The sequence below is a fragment of the Ornithorhynchus anatinus genome, chromosome 20, assembly GCF_004115215.2.
Source record: "Ornithorhynchus anatinus isolate Pmale09 chromosome 20, mOrnAna1.pri.v4, whole genome shotgun sequence".
Lineage (NCBI taxonomy): Eukaryota > Metazoa > Chordata > Mammalia > Monotremata > Ornithorhynchidae > Ornithorhynchus > Ornithorhynchus anatinus.
In genome coordinates, this window is record NC_041747.1 from 95711 (window position 1) to 111488 (window position 15778).

Genomic DNA, 15778 nt, shown 5'->3' on the forward strand with positions numbered 1-15778 from the left:
CAGCAAGTGTAGACATCTTACTCAAGAAGTTTAGAGCGGAACAGTAGGAAGAAGATGGAGCACTAATTGGAGGGGGCCATGGAAGGGTTTCTCTCCCCCCACCGCCTTCATTTCATTCCCTTGGGGAGTTAGCTATTTTCATGGCTTCAATTATCACCCTCTATATAAATGATATCCAGTCACCATCCTTAGAGTCTTGCAGTTCCTCCTGCTCCCTGGACTTTTTCACAGGCAAGATTTTGAAACACTTTCACCTCAATATGGCAAAAATTGAACTGCTCATCTTCCCGTTTAAACAGATTCCTTCCATCTTTCTCACTAGTTAACACTACCAGCCTCCCTTTCTCAGAAGCTTGCAATCTTAGTGTCACTTTTAACTCCTCTCTAGTTTTCACCTCCCACATTTGGTCTGTCTGAATCCTGCCACTTTTATCTACGCACAATCTCCTGAATCCACCCGTTCCTCTCCATCTGTAGAGCTGGTCACCTCCCAGTCTCCAGGCTCTGCCTCAGTTCTATCTTATGCTCTGATGCAAAGATAATCTAAAAAAGTTGCTCACGATGCATCACTTCCTTCCTCAAAAACCTCCACTGGCTACATACTTCTCCCTGTATCAAAAAGAAACTCCTGATCACTGACGCCTATACTCTTCACCATCGGTTTCTGGCCAGTTAGAATCCATCAAGCTTCCATTTTCCCTAATTACAAAATGGCATTCCTCCCCCTCTGTTTCCCCGTCCACACCTGATACCATAGGAATGCTGAATGATCAACTGGACAAGTAAAGCATATGACAGTTTCTAAAAACCACTGCTAAATAAACACAAACTGAAAATACTACACAACTCCAAAACAATGCCTTTCTATAAGTAACTAGAACAATAATTACAAATGATTTCCTTGCAATAGGAAGAAGACATATAGAAATTTAAGTTTCTCTGTTGTTTAGAGAAGCAGAATAGCCTAAAGAAAAAGCATCAATCTAGGAGTCGGAGGCCCTGGGTTTTAATCCCAGCTCCACTGCTTACCTACTGTGGGACCTTGTGCAAATCACAACTTTTCTGTGCCTTAGTCCCTTCATCTTCAAAATGGGAATCGAGTACCTGTTCTCCCTCCCACTTACAGGTGTGCTCCACATGGAACCTAATTATTTTATATCTTACATGTCCAGTCAGCTCCTGCTCCACACCACTGCTGCCCTGAGAAGTGAGGGCTCACAGTGGGAGGGAACTCTGCCTTACAGCTAGAGGGAGATGGCACACAAGATTTGGATTACTGCATCAGCCTCCTTTCTGATCTCCCATCCTTCTGTCTCTCCCCGCCTCAGTCTATACTTCACTCTGCTGCCCAGATTATCTTTCTACAGAAACACTCTGGGTATGTCACTTCCCTCCTCAAAAATCTCCAGTGGTTGCCTATCAACTTTTGCATGAAGCAAAAACTCCTCACTCCTTGCTTCAAAGCTCTCCATCACCTTGCCCCCTCCTACCTTGCCTCCCTTCTCTCCGACTACAGCCCCACCTGCACATTCCGCTCCTCTGCCGCTAACCTCATCACTGTGCCTCATTCTCGCCTGCCCCGCCATTGACCCCTGGCCTGCAATGCCCTCCCTCCTCACATCCGCCAAACTAGCTCTCTTCCCTCTTCAAAGCCCGTGAGCTCACCTCCTCCTGGAGGCCTTCCCATACTGAATCCCCCCTTTTTCCTCTGCTCCTCCTCCCCACCCCATAGCCCCTTCTCCCTCCCTCTGCTCTACCCCCTTCCCCTCCCCACAGCACTTGTGTATATTGGTACCTATGTATTACTCTCTTTTTTAATGATGTGTACATATCTATAATTCTGTTTATCTATTTTGATGGTACTGATGCCTGTCTACTTGTTTTGTTTTGTTGTCTGTCTCCCTCTTCTAGACTGTGAGCTCACTGTTGGGTAGGGATGGTCACTATCTGTCACTGAACTGTTCTTTCCAAGAGCTTAGTTCAGTGCTCTGCACACAGTAAGCGCTCAATAAATATGATTGAATGAATGATTCACTTAACAAATACCACATTTATTATCAACATCATGATGATGATCATCATTCAGCAAAATTGCTCTGGGAACCACAGAATTCTGGCCTCCAGCCCCCACCTTCTTCCCTCACCACTTCCAGGCCCAGAAAGCAGAAAATTCCCAACTCTCAAGTGAACAAACATTCCACTCCTCCGTTCCTACAGCAGGGAGAAAGGAGGAAAGATGTGAGACTTAAACCTCTAACAGCCAGGCCCTGGGGGTGGAGTCTTGGCTGTTGGCCTTCCTCTCGCCCTTGCGCTAATCCACTATCCAGTTTCAAATTGAGGGTTTTATTATTATCTACTTTCGCTGATCATGTACTGTGAGATTCCTCTACCGTTGGACCACACTGTTTCACAGTAAGCTGGGCAACCAGCCAAATATAAACGAAAGGCCCTCTATTGCTCCATTTTCTGGCTAACTGTGGATGTACAAAGTGAGAGGGCATCATAATCGACTTCAATATTTACCTTAACTGTATTTGCTTCCGTTTCTGTAGCTCTTGATTTCTAAGTTCTTCCAATCTTCTCAGTTCTTCTTGGCGCCTCATCAGATCTACAAAACATAAATTTTATAAAATGGTCATTTTCCAATGTCCTTTCAAAAACAATTTTATGTAAATTTTCTTTAGAGACACCCAGTGAAGTTTTCTCTATGGGACTGCCTTCCAGAGGTGACTGAAGTTTACTGGTGGGCCCAAGGTGACGATGCCATGATGTCTCAACAGATGTACAGGTTCTAGCGTGATAAAGTTCCAGCCAGCTCCCATTCCATACCACTGAGAGCTCCCTCCATACTGCCCTGAGAGCGAGGAACTCGGGTGAGGGCTGACAGTGGGAGGGAACGCTGCCTTTCAGTTAGAGGGAGACGGGCTGCCAAAGGAGAAATCCTGTCTGGGTATGCCATCCCACAGGCTCTGCGAATCCCAAAACCAGACTGGAAAGAATGAGTCAGTAGTGGTAGAAGGCCTCTCCCCACCACCACAAAGCTGGTTCCAAAGCTCACTCAAATTGAGCTAGGTACCACCTGAGCAGTGGGGCTGCCGGTGCTGAGGCCAGGAGGACCTAGTCTGGCCAACCTGAGCAATGGTTCCTAATTGCCTGACTGCCCCTGAAGTCCTTGGGCAGGTAGCATTGCCTCTTGGCAGGAGCCTTCACCTTCTTCAGGAGTAAGGGGGGTTGGGGGAGGAAAGGGGGCAGAGGTATGGATTAACTGGCAATCTCCTATCACTTCGACTGCAGCAGGGTAAACAGGGCCTGGCGCAATAGCCCCACCTGCCCCCATCTGCCTCTCCCTGCCTTCAGACTTACAACCACCTACACTCCACTTTCTACAGTGTTCTGAAGTCAGCAATATTAAACAGGGCAACAAAACAAAAAAACTATCATTCTTCCTCCAACTCATACCTCTCTTGCATCCTGTAATCCCCAAACTCAAAGGCCCAGACATCCCACTTCCTAACAGAAAGCTCTCCAATACATTGCTCTCTCTACCTAGATCCAACTAACTTGGGCTCTCTCCTCTCATTCATTCATTCATTCATTCAACAGTATTTACTGAGCGCTATGTGCAGAGCACTGTACTAAGTGCTTGGAACGTAAAATTCGGCAACAGATAGAGACAATCCCTGACCAATAACGGGCTCACCAGCTTCCAAATCTCATTGTCCACTGCATTTACCAACTCTGTTTTGTTGTTCTTTCCCAAGTGTTTAATACAGTGCTCTGGACAGAACTGGACAGAGCAAACACTCCATCAATACCACCGATTGACTGGATGATTAACGTACACTCTCCTTGCTACTACCAATGACCTTGTTCTCTCTAGGCGTCCGTCTAATGTCCCAGACAATAATATTGCTTCTGGCTTCTAATTCCTTAATGAATTTCTGCAAAGTCGACATTTCATTTCATCTCTGATAGACTGACTAAACAATTTTCTCAACTTTGTGAGTTTTATACTGTTGATGGGAGGAAGAGAAAACTGCCTCAACCAGTCTACCAGTAGTATTCAATCAAGGAAATCTTCCTAGAGGTGAAATTTCAGAAGGGACTTGAAGACGCTGAGAGTTTATGTCTGCTGGGTGTTAAAGGGGAGGGGGATCCAGGCTAGGGGAAGGGCATGCATGACCAGGCATCGACGGCCAAATAGTCGAGAACGAGGTAAAAGCTGAGTTTGGGAGGCTATACTAAGTTCCCCTAACTCTGAAGGATTTAGAAAATTTCTTCCCCACTAGACTCTAAGCTCCTCGTGGGCAGGGATCGGGCCTACCAACTCTATTATTGGGCCTTTTTTCCTCTTTTCCCACTCCCTTCTGCATCACCCTGATTTGCTCCCTTTATCTGCCCCTCCCTCAGCCCCATAGCACTTATGTACACATCCACAATTTATTTCTTCGAATGTCTGTCTCCCCCTTTAGACTGTGAGCTCATTGTGGGCTGGGAATGTATCAACTCTGTAAATTGTACAGTGCTCTGCATTCAGTGAGCACTCAATAACACTACTTAGTTCACTGTTCTGTACACAGTAAGTGCTGGGGTAGATATAAGATAATCAGATACAAGACACAAGGAAAGAGCACTGCCTAACGGTTAGAGCATGGGCCGGGGAGTCAAAAAGACCCAGTTTCTAATCGCGTTTCTGCCACTTGTCTGCTGTGCGACCCTAGGCAAGTCACTTGACTTCCCCGTGTCGCAGTTTCCCCATCTGTAAAATGGGGATTGAGACTGCGTGCCCTAAATAGGAGAGGGACTATGTCGAGCCTGATTATCTTGTATCTACTCCAGAGCTTAGATTACCTTGTACCTACCCCAGCACTTAGAACAGTGTCTGGCCCATAGAAAGCGCTTAACCAATACCACAATTATTATTATAGTTATTACCATTAAGATCATCAGGATGGATGACATTGGCATGTGCAACATTTGGAAGCATGTTTGAGGCACCGTTACAGAGGTTAGTCATCCTGAACAGAGAGCAGGAGCAGGGACAGGGTGTTGGAGGAGAGAGCAATCAGTAAAACTAGGAGGCAAACTAAGAGCTTTGAAATCTGTGGTCAGGGGCCTGCAGTTTAATAAACAATAATAAGACGCTTCTGAAAAGGGGAATGTTACAGTGAGATTAATACTTGACAATGATGACTTTTTTTTCTTTCGGGTCTAGGATACTTATGAAATACTACTGATGTTTATAAAGAGGGAAAAGCATGAATTTCAGAAAGCACGAAGTCTACTAGAAGTCCTCTTGGCCAGCCTTTCCTATAAATGGAAATGAAGGACTATACTTCAACAAATTATTTACTAAGCACTCAAATGCACTGTACCATACTAGGCACTAGTAATTTTAGATGCTATTAAGCAGTGAGAGTAACATTCACTGGACAGGAGACTTTCAAGGGACAGCAGATAACGGCCACTTCTTAGGAGAATACCAGTATTTTACAAACAAAATAGAAATAGTACTGGGATAGGAAATTGTTTAATTCAGGATGAAATAGAAGTAGTGTGGCCTAGCAGAAAAAGCATAGGCCTTGGAGTCAGGAGACTCGGGTTCTAATCCCAGTTGTTCCAACCAATTGCTTTGTGGCTTGGGCAGATCACTTGACTGTTCTTTGTTTAAATACCATAAAAAAATAGCAAAAACATTCTAAAGTAATCAATGGTTCAATGGCACCCATCACTTTCCTCGTCTTCACTTTCACCTATAAAATTACACATTTTCTGCTTTAAAATTTGTCAGACAATTGCACTTGAAATTTTAGTAAATTGGCCCCATTTTCAGTACGTCTGAAGTTCCAAATTAAGCTGACTTTAAGAGCTCCGGTTTTACCTCCTTTTTTCCTCTCCCTCCCTTACAATGCTCTTGCTTCTCTCCGTCTTTCCTTCACCTCTCTACCCGTCACTCTCCTTTACACATATGGCTTATTAGTCCGTCAGCAATGCGATCCAAGGCACAGCTCCCCAGACCCAAGGATACCGGCAAAACTGGCCACTCACTGTCCCACTGTAGGCCACGAGTGGGCCACTGGAGAAAGAAGTGGCCATGCCCATAACAAAAAGAGCTGTACTTTTGACGGGGCAAATCAGCAAGGCCTGAACCTTTTGCGCGTCCATTTTCAAACAAGGAAAAGAGGGAAAAATATCATTCAAGAGGCCACAGTCCCTCTCTCTAACCTTCAGAGGGAAAACAAGTTACAATCAAGACAAGGTGACAGCGGTTTTTACCTTGCCTCATCAACATTAACTGATGCTCATGTCTCGCTGCTTCCATTTCTGCTTCTAGTTTCTCTTTGGCTTCTCTGATGTTTCTGTCAACCTGCTCCCGCTGTTGCTTTTCCATTTCGTCAAGAGCTTTCCATCGAGACGCATACTCAAATTCAAATGTCCCAGGCTGAGCAAAACGTGGCGGCTGCTCTCTCTCCCTAATACAGATTTGCACAGTTAACACAGAGTACAAAATGTATGTCTCAAGGATGCTGCTATTCAAATGCTTGTTTGGAATACTATAGCGTATCTTTCTAATTTTAAGGCAGTTTGAATAATGAAAATAAAATAATGCAATGTTTTTGGTTAGAATGTCTAAATCCCAAAGTTCTTTAATGGCAATTTCTTTTAAAATAATGTTAGGGGCCTAAAACTCTCAAAATAATCTTCTATTTCACTTCAGTTTTACAAGTGATTTTGAATTTTTTTTTTACAAATATGATACTTGAGCATTACTTTATAAAGTAGGCCCCCAAAGTTTCCCCCAGAAAAGGGAACAAGCAAATCATTAAATTTTAAAATAAAGTTAATACATATGTATTCATACCACAGCAATTTCCTTTCTAAAGCAATCACTCAACCAATCATATTTATTGAGCGCTCACTGTGCGCAGAGCACTGTACTAAGCGTGTGAAAAAGTACAATATAACAGTTGGTGGCCACGTTCCCTGCCCACAGTGAACTTACAGTTTAGAGGGGGAAACAGACATTAATACAAATTACAGATATAAACATGGGTATTGTGGAGTTGAGGGTGGGGTGAACAAAGGCTGCAGATCCAAGGGCACGCCTACAAACTCTCCCAAGCGCCACACAGGTGAATAAACTGACTGCATATAGGTAAGAAGTGTTGGAATGCATAGGTACTACAGTGCAAGTTTCCCTTCACATAAAGTTTCATAAGAAAGGAACCCCTGTGTTATATATAGGACTGAGTGTACATGTGTCCTACACTGTACAAATGCAAATTGCTTCTTAGCAAAGTAAAAAAATAAATCTTAAAAAGAAAATATCTTTTTGCCTTTTACCCAGAACTTTACTCCCCTTCATATATTTATTAAAATTACTGCATATGTTCGCAGGCAAACTTCCCCTTCTCTCCCTCTCTCTCTCCTGAGCTGTCATGTTAATAACACAGGTGGGGTCATGCTGACCTGTCCTAGCCATCACACTTAAATGATCAATTATTGGGGCTTAGCCAAGACTGTTCACACTATCCCTGGCACAACATTCTCAGAAGAAACTTACTTGTGATATTGTTGGGTTTTTTGCATTAATTTCTCTGGTAATCCATCTTCATCATCAAATTGCTCCATGGGTTCTACAATGACTGGGCGAGGAGTCCTGAAAAAGATGATTTCGTAGAGTTTGATTTCAGATCAATCCACTGTGACTGGTGTGGAACGGTTTTCGGGTTTTCTTCAAGCTCTGAGTGGATATTACATAATATTACATAACATGAGCAATTTTCACCTTGAATATGGGGGGGAAAAGCCTCAGCTTCCCAAGAACCAAATGTGGTAGCCACCGAAAACCCTCCTGAACTCCTGATCATCTCCTGGTCAGATTCTACCACAGGAACTCAATAAACAATTTGGTGAAATGTTTGAACTCCACAGTAGATTTATAATATTCTGTCAGGACTGCTTAAAATATTTCCAAATGCAAGCAAGGGAAAATGTGCTAAAGGGACTCACATTTGTAGCTCAGGAATCGTGGGATGCACAACTACAACTATGACAAATTTTTCAGGAATGGAGGGGGGGGGGGAGAGGGATCAGGGGAATTCCAACCGCTGCTTTCTCTTGGTGGTGATGTTTTGCTTTGCTCAGGTCTTTAACCTAGGACTCACCCCTGGGCCCAGTCTAAGTCCACTGGACACCAATCACTGAATAGTCACTGACCACTTACAGTGTGCAGAGCACTGAATTAAGCGTTCGGGAAAGTACAACACAACAGAGGTAGAAGTCATGACCCCTGCCCACCAGGAACTTTACAGTGTAGTGAGGGAATGAGACACTAAATTCTGGGTTGAGCAGGTTTCTTAGTCAGAGTCGTGTTTATTGAGCACACACTTGGTGCAGCACTCTGTTCCAAACACTTTGGGAGGAGAGAATGAAGGAGCTACACTTTCCTGCCCACAAAGATCTTACACTCTAATGTGGGAGGACAAATCTACAAACACCCACACAAGTAGTCAAAAAAATCCAATAAGCACCCATATAATACTGTTGAGGATTATAAAAATAAGAGGAAGCCGAGACAAAGGAAAGTTCACAGAAAGCAACAGTTTTCTAAAGCCTGTTGAACGACAGAATGCATGTTTGAGTGTAGACATACCACACAATACAACCTGGAAAACATGGTTACCATGTGGGGTATCTTTTCAGAGACATACATTTCATAAACACTTAGTATAGTGCTCTGCACACAGTAAGCGCTCAATAAACACACCTGAATGAATGAATAACTTGGAAGTCGTTTCAGAACCACTAGAAGAGAAATATGACATTCCATAGAGAAGCAGCATGGCCTAGAAGAAAAAGCATAGGTCCGGGAGTCAGAGGACTGGGTTCTAATCCCAGCTCTGCCATTTATCCACTGTGGGACCTTGGGCAAACCACTTAACTTCTTTGTGCCTCAGTTTCTTCACCTGTTAAGTAGGTTTCAATACATGTTCTCCCTCTTAGACTGTGAGGCCATTAGGGGACAGAGACTGCAACCTAATGATGGTTATGGTATTTAAGTGCATATAATAATAATTACTATTATTACATAGTGTAAGCACTTAAATACCGTAATAATAATTACTATTATTATTATCATGGTATTTGTTAAGTGCTTACTATGTGCCAGGCACTGTTCTAAGCGCTGGGGTTGATACAAGGCATTTAGGAGGTCCCATGTGGGGCTCACAGCATTAATCCCCATTTTACAGATGAGGTAACTGAAGCATGGAAGAGTTAAGCGGCTTGCCCTACGTCCCACATCAGGCAGGTGGCGGACCCGGGATTAGAATCCATGCCCTCCGACTTTCAAGCCCGTGCTCTTTCCACTAAGCCACGCTGCCTCTCTGTTACGTTAAGCGCTGTTCTAGGCACTGGGGTAGATGTATTAATTATGTTGGCCACAGATCCTGTTTCATATGAGGCTCCAGATCTAAGTATGGGGGTAGAACAGGGATTGAATCCCCATTTTATAGTTGAGGAAACTGAGGCACAGAAAAGTGAGGTGACAGCCCCAGGGTCTCACAGTAGACAAGTGGCAGAGCCAGGATTAGATCCTCTGACTTCCAGGTGGGGGCTCACACCACTAGGCCCCGCTGCTCCACTTATCACCTTATATCTACCCCACCACTCAGCACAGTGCTTGACACACAGAAGGCACTTAACACATGCAAATAATTATTACTATGCTACCCTGCCACTAATCTATTGTTTAATCTTCCTTAAAGTAATTCAAATTAAAATATCACAATTTAAAATAAATGAGCTATAATAGGATTTCAAGTCCTTGCAGCACTAGAATTAGAAACTTGTGGGCAAGAATCACATCCAACTCTGTTGTATTTCCCAAATACTTAGTACAATGCTCTTTCCACAGTCAATTTTTAAATCCATTGGTAGACTGACTGACTGTTGTACTGGTATTCTCCACCTGGGTGAAGAATTACCCCAATTTCAGTTGAACACTGGCCTTCCTTCCTTTTCAAAGTACATTGTAGCAGACTGGTTCCTACTGAATACCACTGCATTTTTCTCTTCATTAGCATTTTACCCTTCAATCAATTAACTTATAAACTAATCCAGCTTCTTAAATGGAGACTTTTTGGTCTCAATTTTAGCCAATACTGGGAAAACCTTAACTTCCGTTGTTTGGGCACCATAAAGTGATGCGCTGGATTGTCCAAGTTGGACAAGATTCTCAATGCCTGATGATTCTTCTGAGTAGAAGGCCAGAGTCGATGAAACGCTCGCTGTGGGCAGGGAATGGATCTACCAACCCTAGCTGATCTCTCTCCATCATTGCAGCCTGGCATTTCCTCCTGCCTACGGGACATCTCTACGTGGCTGTCCCACCGACACGTCAAACTTGACATGCCCAAAACAGCACTCCTCATATTCCCAAAAAACTCTGTCCTCCCCCATTTGACTTTCTTATCACTGTAGGCAGAACCGCCATATTACTCTCTGTTTCTCAGTCTTGTCTATCGCACCGCTGACCACTCGCCTACATCCTGCCTCTGGCTTGAAACACTCTCCCTCTTCTACTCTGACATACTTTCACGCTCCCCATCTGCAAAGCCTTATTAAAAACACATCTCCACCAAGAGGCCTTCCCAAGCTCTCATTTCCACTTCTCCCACTCCCTTCTGCGTCAAACTCGCACTAAGATTTGCACCCTCTATTCTCAGCCCCAAAGCACTTATGAATATATCTGTAATTTATTTTTAATGTTTGTCTCCCCTCTCTAGAATTTAAGCTCAAAGGGAATGTGTCTACCAACTCTTAAATTTAACTCTCCCAAGAGCTTGGTACAGTTCTCTGCACACAGCAGGGACTCATTAAATACCTGCATTGCCGGCATCAATTTCTAAACTAAGAGGCCTCCCAAATTCAACAACTTGGTGGGTTATTTTCATGGATTTCTTTTAACACTTGAAAAAAAATCAAACCAACTGTGGTTAGAGCTTCCTCCAAGACCCATTCACTGCTGATACCTTAATCTCAGCCCAGATAAAAAGACTGTGGAGAGGGCTCCACAGTCTACTCAACTACAGTACTCAGCCAGAACATTTAATCTGGATGGGCACAGGCATAAGGTAAGTTCATTCATTCACTCATTCATTCATTCAATTGTATTTAATGACTGCTGTGTGCAAAGCACTGTACTAAGTGCTTGGGAGAGTACAATCGAACCATAAACAGACACATTCCATACCGACAACAAGCTTAAGGTATCAAACAATGCAGGTTAAATCCTCCAAGGTAATGGTATCGTGGGGTGTTGTAACCCACAGTAAAAGATAAAACCAAACAGGCTGTATCCTTGAGATGTCTGTGATCTGGTGTATGCTTGAATCTGCCCTCATTTCTCGATATCCCAGAATATACTAACCCTTCTACAACTTTAGCAGCTTTATCACAAAAATTTATCAGGAAAGGCATTATTCTCCTCAAGCAAAAGCTCAAAACTCCTCTGCCAACCAGCCTTGATCTTTTCCCTAGTGTTGTGTTTCTCAGCATTTAACACAATGCTCCACCATCAGGAGTTGCACAATACTGTTGTTGATGTCACCCCAGAATTTAATGGGGCAAGTACCACCACCTTAAAAACTGCAAATTCTGTTCTAGGCATCCAGATCATCATCTAAAATAAGCCCAATTTATTTAGAATTCTGGGTGGTCTTCAAAGGTATCCCAGACCAAAGAGTTTGAAGGTGGTTGTTTTTTTTTTTTTATTGTTGTTTTTGTTTTGGTGGACTGACCCAAGCCTCAAGAGGAACAGCTAGCTACATGTATTCCTAGACACAGGAAACAGAAGTAGGCTAACTATGATGCTTGAGTTCAGATGAAAAAAGATAAGTATTTTCGGGATATTAAAACAGGAATTTCTCTAAGAAACATTTTTCAAAATTGCTTCCCTCCCTTTTTAACATTTTTTCACATTGCTGGGTCTCTACTTGGGGTCCAAATGCCACCTCCCCGCTTCTCAAGCAGGTGAGAAGTAGGAGAGAATACTTCCCTCCTTTGTTTTCTTCAAAGGTAGGATAAATTACTGGGATTTAGGATTCCCATTTAGAAGTGGTGGCCCTTCAGGGCCCAGAAATTCTGTCTGGGAATTGGGCAGATTTTCAGAACCAAGGCATTGGAAATCCCTAGAAGGGAAGCATGAGCTTCACTATTCACACGTTCCCTTCTTTTTTCCACCAAAATATTATGAACTCAAGAATGCACAATACCTCCTTGAGAGATCATGTACCTCCTTGAGAGATCATGTATACTAAAGTTTACTGGCTCCTGGAGAAGAAAAGAAAACCCTGGACCCCCAATTTTTTTTTAATAAAAAAAAAAAAAAGAAAACAGTGTTGTTTACCAGTCTCAAAACGACCTACCTCTATGTATATCACCCACTTCCACAGACTTCAAGAGTCTCGCAATGAGTAAAATGCTTTTTCAGGCATCAAACAGCAGAATTAACTTACGTTGTTAGCAAGAATGCCCCATCTCCACATCTTTCAAGAGCTTTCCGTGCTGGAGGTTTTGCCGCAAATTCCACGAAACCTTTTCCTGTTGCTCTTCCTCGATCATCCACTACAACAACAGCTTTCTCCACTGGACCAAACTGAGAAAATGCTTGTTCTAGAAGCTCGTTGGAAACCACAGGTGAAAGGTTCTTGACAGTTAAGGCAGCTCCATGTGTAGCAAAGCGAATTCGGAGTGGTCTGCTCTTCAAAATAGTGCCATCAAGCTCTGCCTTTGCAATTTCAGCCAGTGTTCGGGATTCCTTTTAGGAAAAAAAAATATATTTACTTTTATAACTGATACTACATGTTGTCAGTCCCATTGTTCTTCAATAGGACACCGAAAAATATTTTGCCTACTCAATATTTCCCCTGAGTTGAGTCTACAACCCTTTTTGCTACTGAAATTTTTAACTCAAAGAGTGACTGTGGATAGTTTTCTACCCTAAGAAATATGCTTATTCAAGATTAAGTAATACTATAACTGTCTAAAAGAATTAGCAATCCAAAATATTTGTTGTAAGTGGTATTTTAAATGCCATTATAGACACTGTACTTTATAAATGTCACATGTGATTTCAAGATAGTCTTTTTTTTTTCCAAACAGTTATCTAGGAAATTTCAGCTGCATTTTTTTAAGGAAGTATTTCCACATAGGCAACCTTTTTAAAAGCATGGTATTTGACAGTGTTGGCACTGATGGGGAGTGGAGAGTTCACATTATTTCATTTTATCTGGGACACTGAGTTTTTATTCTAAGAAGTAACCATCATCTCTAATTGCCCTCTCTTGTATTTTTCCATATCTGGCTGAATTAGTACACCAAATACAGAGGAATCTGAATGGAATTTGTGTGTGCACCATATATCCTTATAAGAATTTACTGCCAAGTGCATTTGAACCCTCCATGGCCACTGCATCAGCTCCTTTTGAAGTGTTTCAGGTTGCCCAAGCTTGGAGATGTGCTTTAAAAATTAGCCGCCTTAGTCCTCAAAGGGAAAGAGTTCTGCTTTTCCCTGACACACATACATACATATTTTGGGGGGGGAGGGGGGTTCCTCTTAGTTTGTGAGCCAGAGGGACAGGGACCATGTTGAATTCCCACCTGTGCATTTTCTACCAGCACTTAGTGAAGCAACATGGAATAATGGAAAGAGCCCAATCCTGGGAATCAGAGGACCTGGGTTCTAATCCCAGCTCTGCCACATGTCTGCTGTGTGTGACCCTGGGCAAATCACTTAACTTCTCCGGGACTGTTACCTCATCTGTAAAATGGGGATTAAGACTGTAAGATCCATGGGTAACATGGACTGTGTCCAATCTAATCAGCTTGTATCTACCCCAGTGCTTAGTACAGTGCCTGGCATATAATAAGGGCTTAACAAATAATGGGGAAAAAAATAAGAGGGAAAAAAAATCTACAAGCCTCAGTTCCCTCAATTGCACAACGGGGACTCAAACCTTTTCTCCCTCCTAGACTGTGAGCCCCATGTGAAACCTGATTACCTTGTAACCACCCCAGCCCTTAGTTCAATGCTAGATACATTAAAAAAAAACACTTAGTATTGCAATTATTATTATTATTACAGTGCTCTGTACGTGGTAAGCGCTTAATAAACCCCAGCACTTAGAACAGTACTGGCATAGAGTAAGCGCTTGACATATAGCATTAAAAATAATTACTGATACTGCTATTACATGGGCGTGGTCATTAGTTGGTATTTAACTTCCAAAGCAATCTCTCCCTTCCAAATTAGAAGCCACATACCCTTTAAATGGAAGAAAAAGAATATTGTTTGATAGACATATTTCAGTGAAATGGGTGGCTTTGTACATCCAAAACTTGAACTCTAAATTGAGCCTCAGGTACCCCTTACGTCTTTTACGAGTCGCTTTCTCCCTACCTGCCTCCAGCTTGCTGGGATGCTAAGACCAAGCTTTCAAACCTTAATGCCTGCAAGATGAACTGTAGATGGTGGAAGGGTGTTGTGGGTGACAAGGATCATTTCTTCCTAGGGTCTGACGGATAAGCCCCACTCCAGATCCATTTTTTCTTTCCTTTAAGTCAGATTAGGGGTTCATATTAAGGCCTCCTGTCTTAAATGTCGCCCCTTCCGGGAAGCATGCGCTAACTGATCCCCTCCACCCTCCTACTCCAGTCATCCCAATGACGGATGGACCATCGCTCCGGTGGAGAATGACAGATGAGCCTTGGTCCTGACCCTTTGGGGCTGCGAAGCTCCAAGGATGAATTGAGTATATGCTGGAGGTTTGCACGATGCCACTAGTGTTTCTGCTGGGGCAGAGTACAAGAAGAGAGCCGGTGGGGCAGGCACATAGCAAAGGGTTTTTCCACACGGGACTCATTTAAGGCAAAGTGACCGCAACCCGGTGCCATGTTGTGCTGTAGCGGCCCAACCCAAGGGATAGCTGCTCCTGTCTTTGTTGCCCACACTGGCCAACTATTTTTCATAACTCTTATACACCTCAAGAAATGCCCTAGGCTGCTCTTGGACTCAATTAGTGACATTTGGTATCTGTTAAACACCTACAACGCACCAAGCATTCATTCATTCAATAGAATTTATTGAGCGCTCACTATGTGCAGAGCACTGTACTAAGCGCTTGGAATGTACAAATCGGTAACAGATACAGATAGACTATAAAAAGATCGGACAAAGCTTCTTGGTCAGAAAGTTTCATCTCTGGAAGCACAGCCCCAAAACTAGAATGCAAGTCTCCTTTTCATATTTCTACAGCTCTCACAAGCACTCACTAAGTGCACTGCACTCGACTGGCCCTCCACAAATACCACCACTACCGAATATCACGGGGAAATCGACTTCACTTGCAAAGTCACTAGCACAGATTTCAGGGACTCAGCACTCTGAGTATGGAGCATATTTTAACACAAACCGTTTTTACTGCATACAGTAAAGCAGGAAAGCAGCATGGCCTGATGCCAAGAGCCCAGGCCTGGGAGTCAGGACCCTCAATCCCAGCTCGGGCCACCTGTCTGCTGATTGACCTTGAGTAGATCACTTAACTTATCCCTTATCGATAAATTGGGGGATTAAAAACCTGTTCTCTCACCCCCTTTCTAAGCCTCACGTTGGGCAGGGGCTGACTGAGATGTGATTACCCTACAGCTACCGGGCTGCGGCACTCAGCTCCAAATTACAGTTACTGAGCCGTCACACCTAGGGCAGTAAGAAAAC

General features: G+C 43.2%; 1 protein-coding gene across 4 annotated transcripts in view; it reads right to left on the reverse strand.

Annotated features, from left to right (window-relative positions):
- PSPC1 (paraspeckle component 1) overlaps nucleotides 1–15778 on the reverse strand; it is a 77439-nt gene that overhangs the window by 59326 nt on the left and 2335 nt on the right. For all 4 annotated transcript variants that reach the window (XR_003753843.2, XR_003753844.2, XM_029047823.2 and 1 more), the window contains exons 2-5: nucleotides 12522–12823; nucleotides 7565–7660; nucleotides 6277–6473; nucleotides 2524–2608 (exon numbers count right to left, since the gene is read on the reverse strand). Coding sequence is in view for 2 of the 4 variants with exons in the window: in XM_029047823.2 (XP_028903656.1) it covers nucleotides 2524–2608; nucleotides 6277–6473; nucleotides 7565–7660; nucleotides 12522–12823 (680 nt within the window). In the remaining 2 variants the exon portion in view is untranslated. The remainder of the gene's footprint in view (nucleotides 1–2523; nucleotides 2609–6276; nucleotides 6474–7564; nucleotides 7661–12521; nucleotides 12824–15778) is intronic.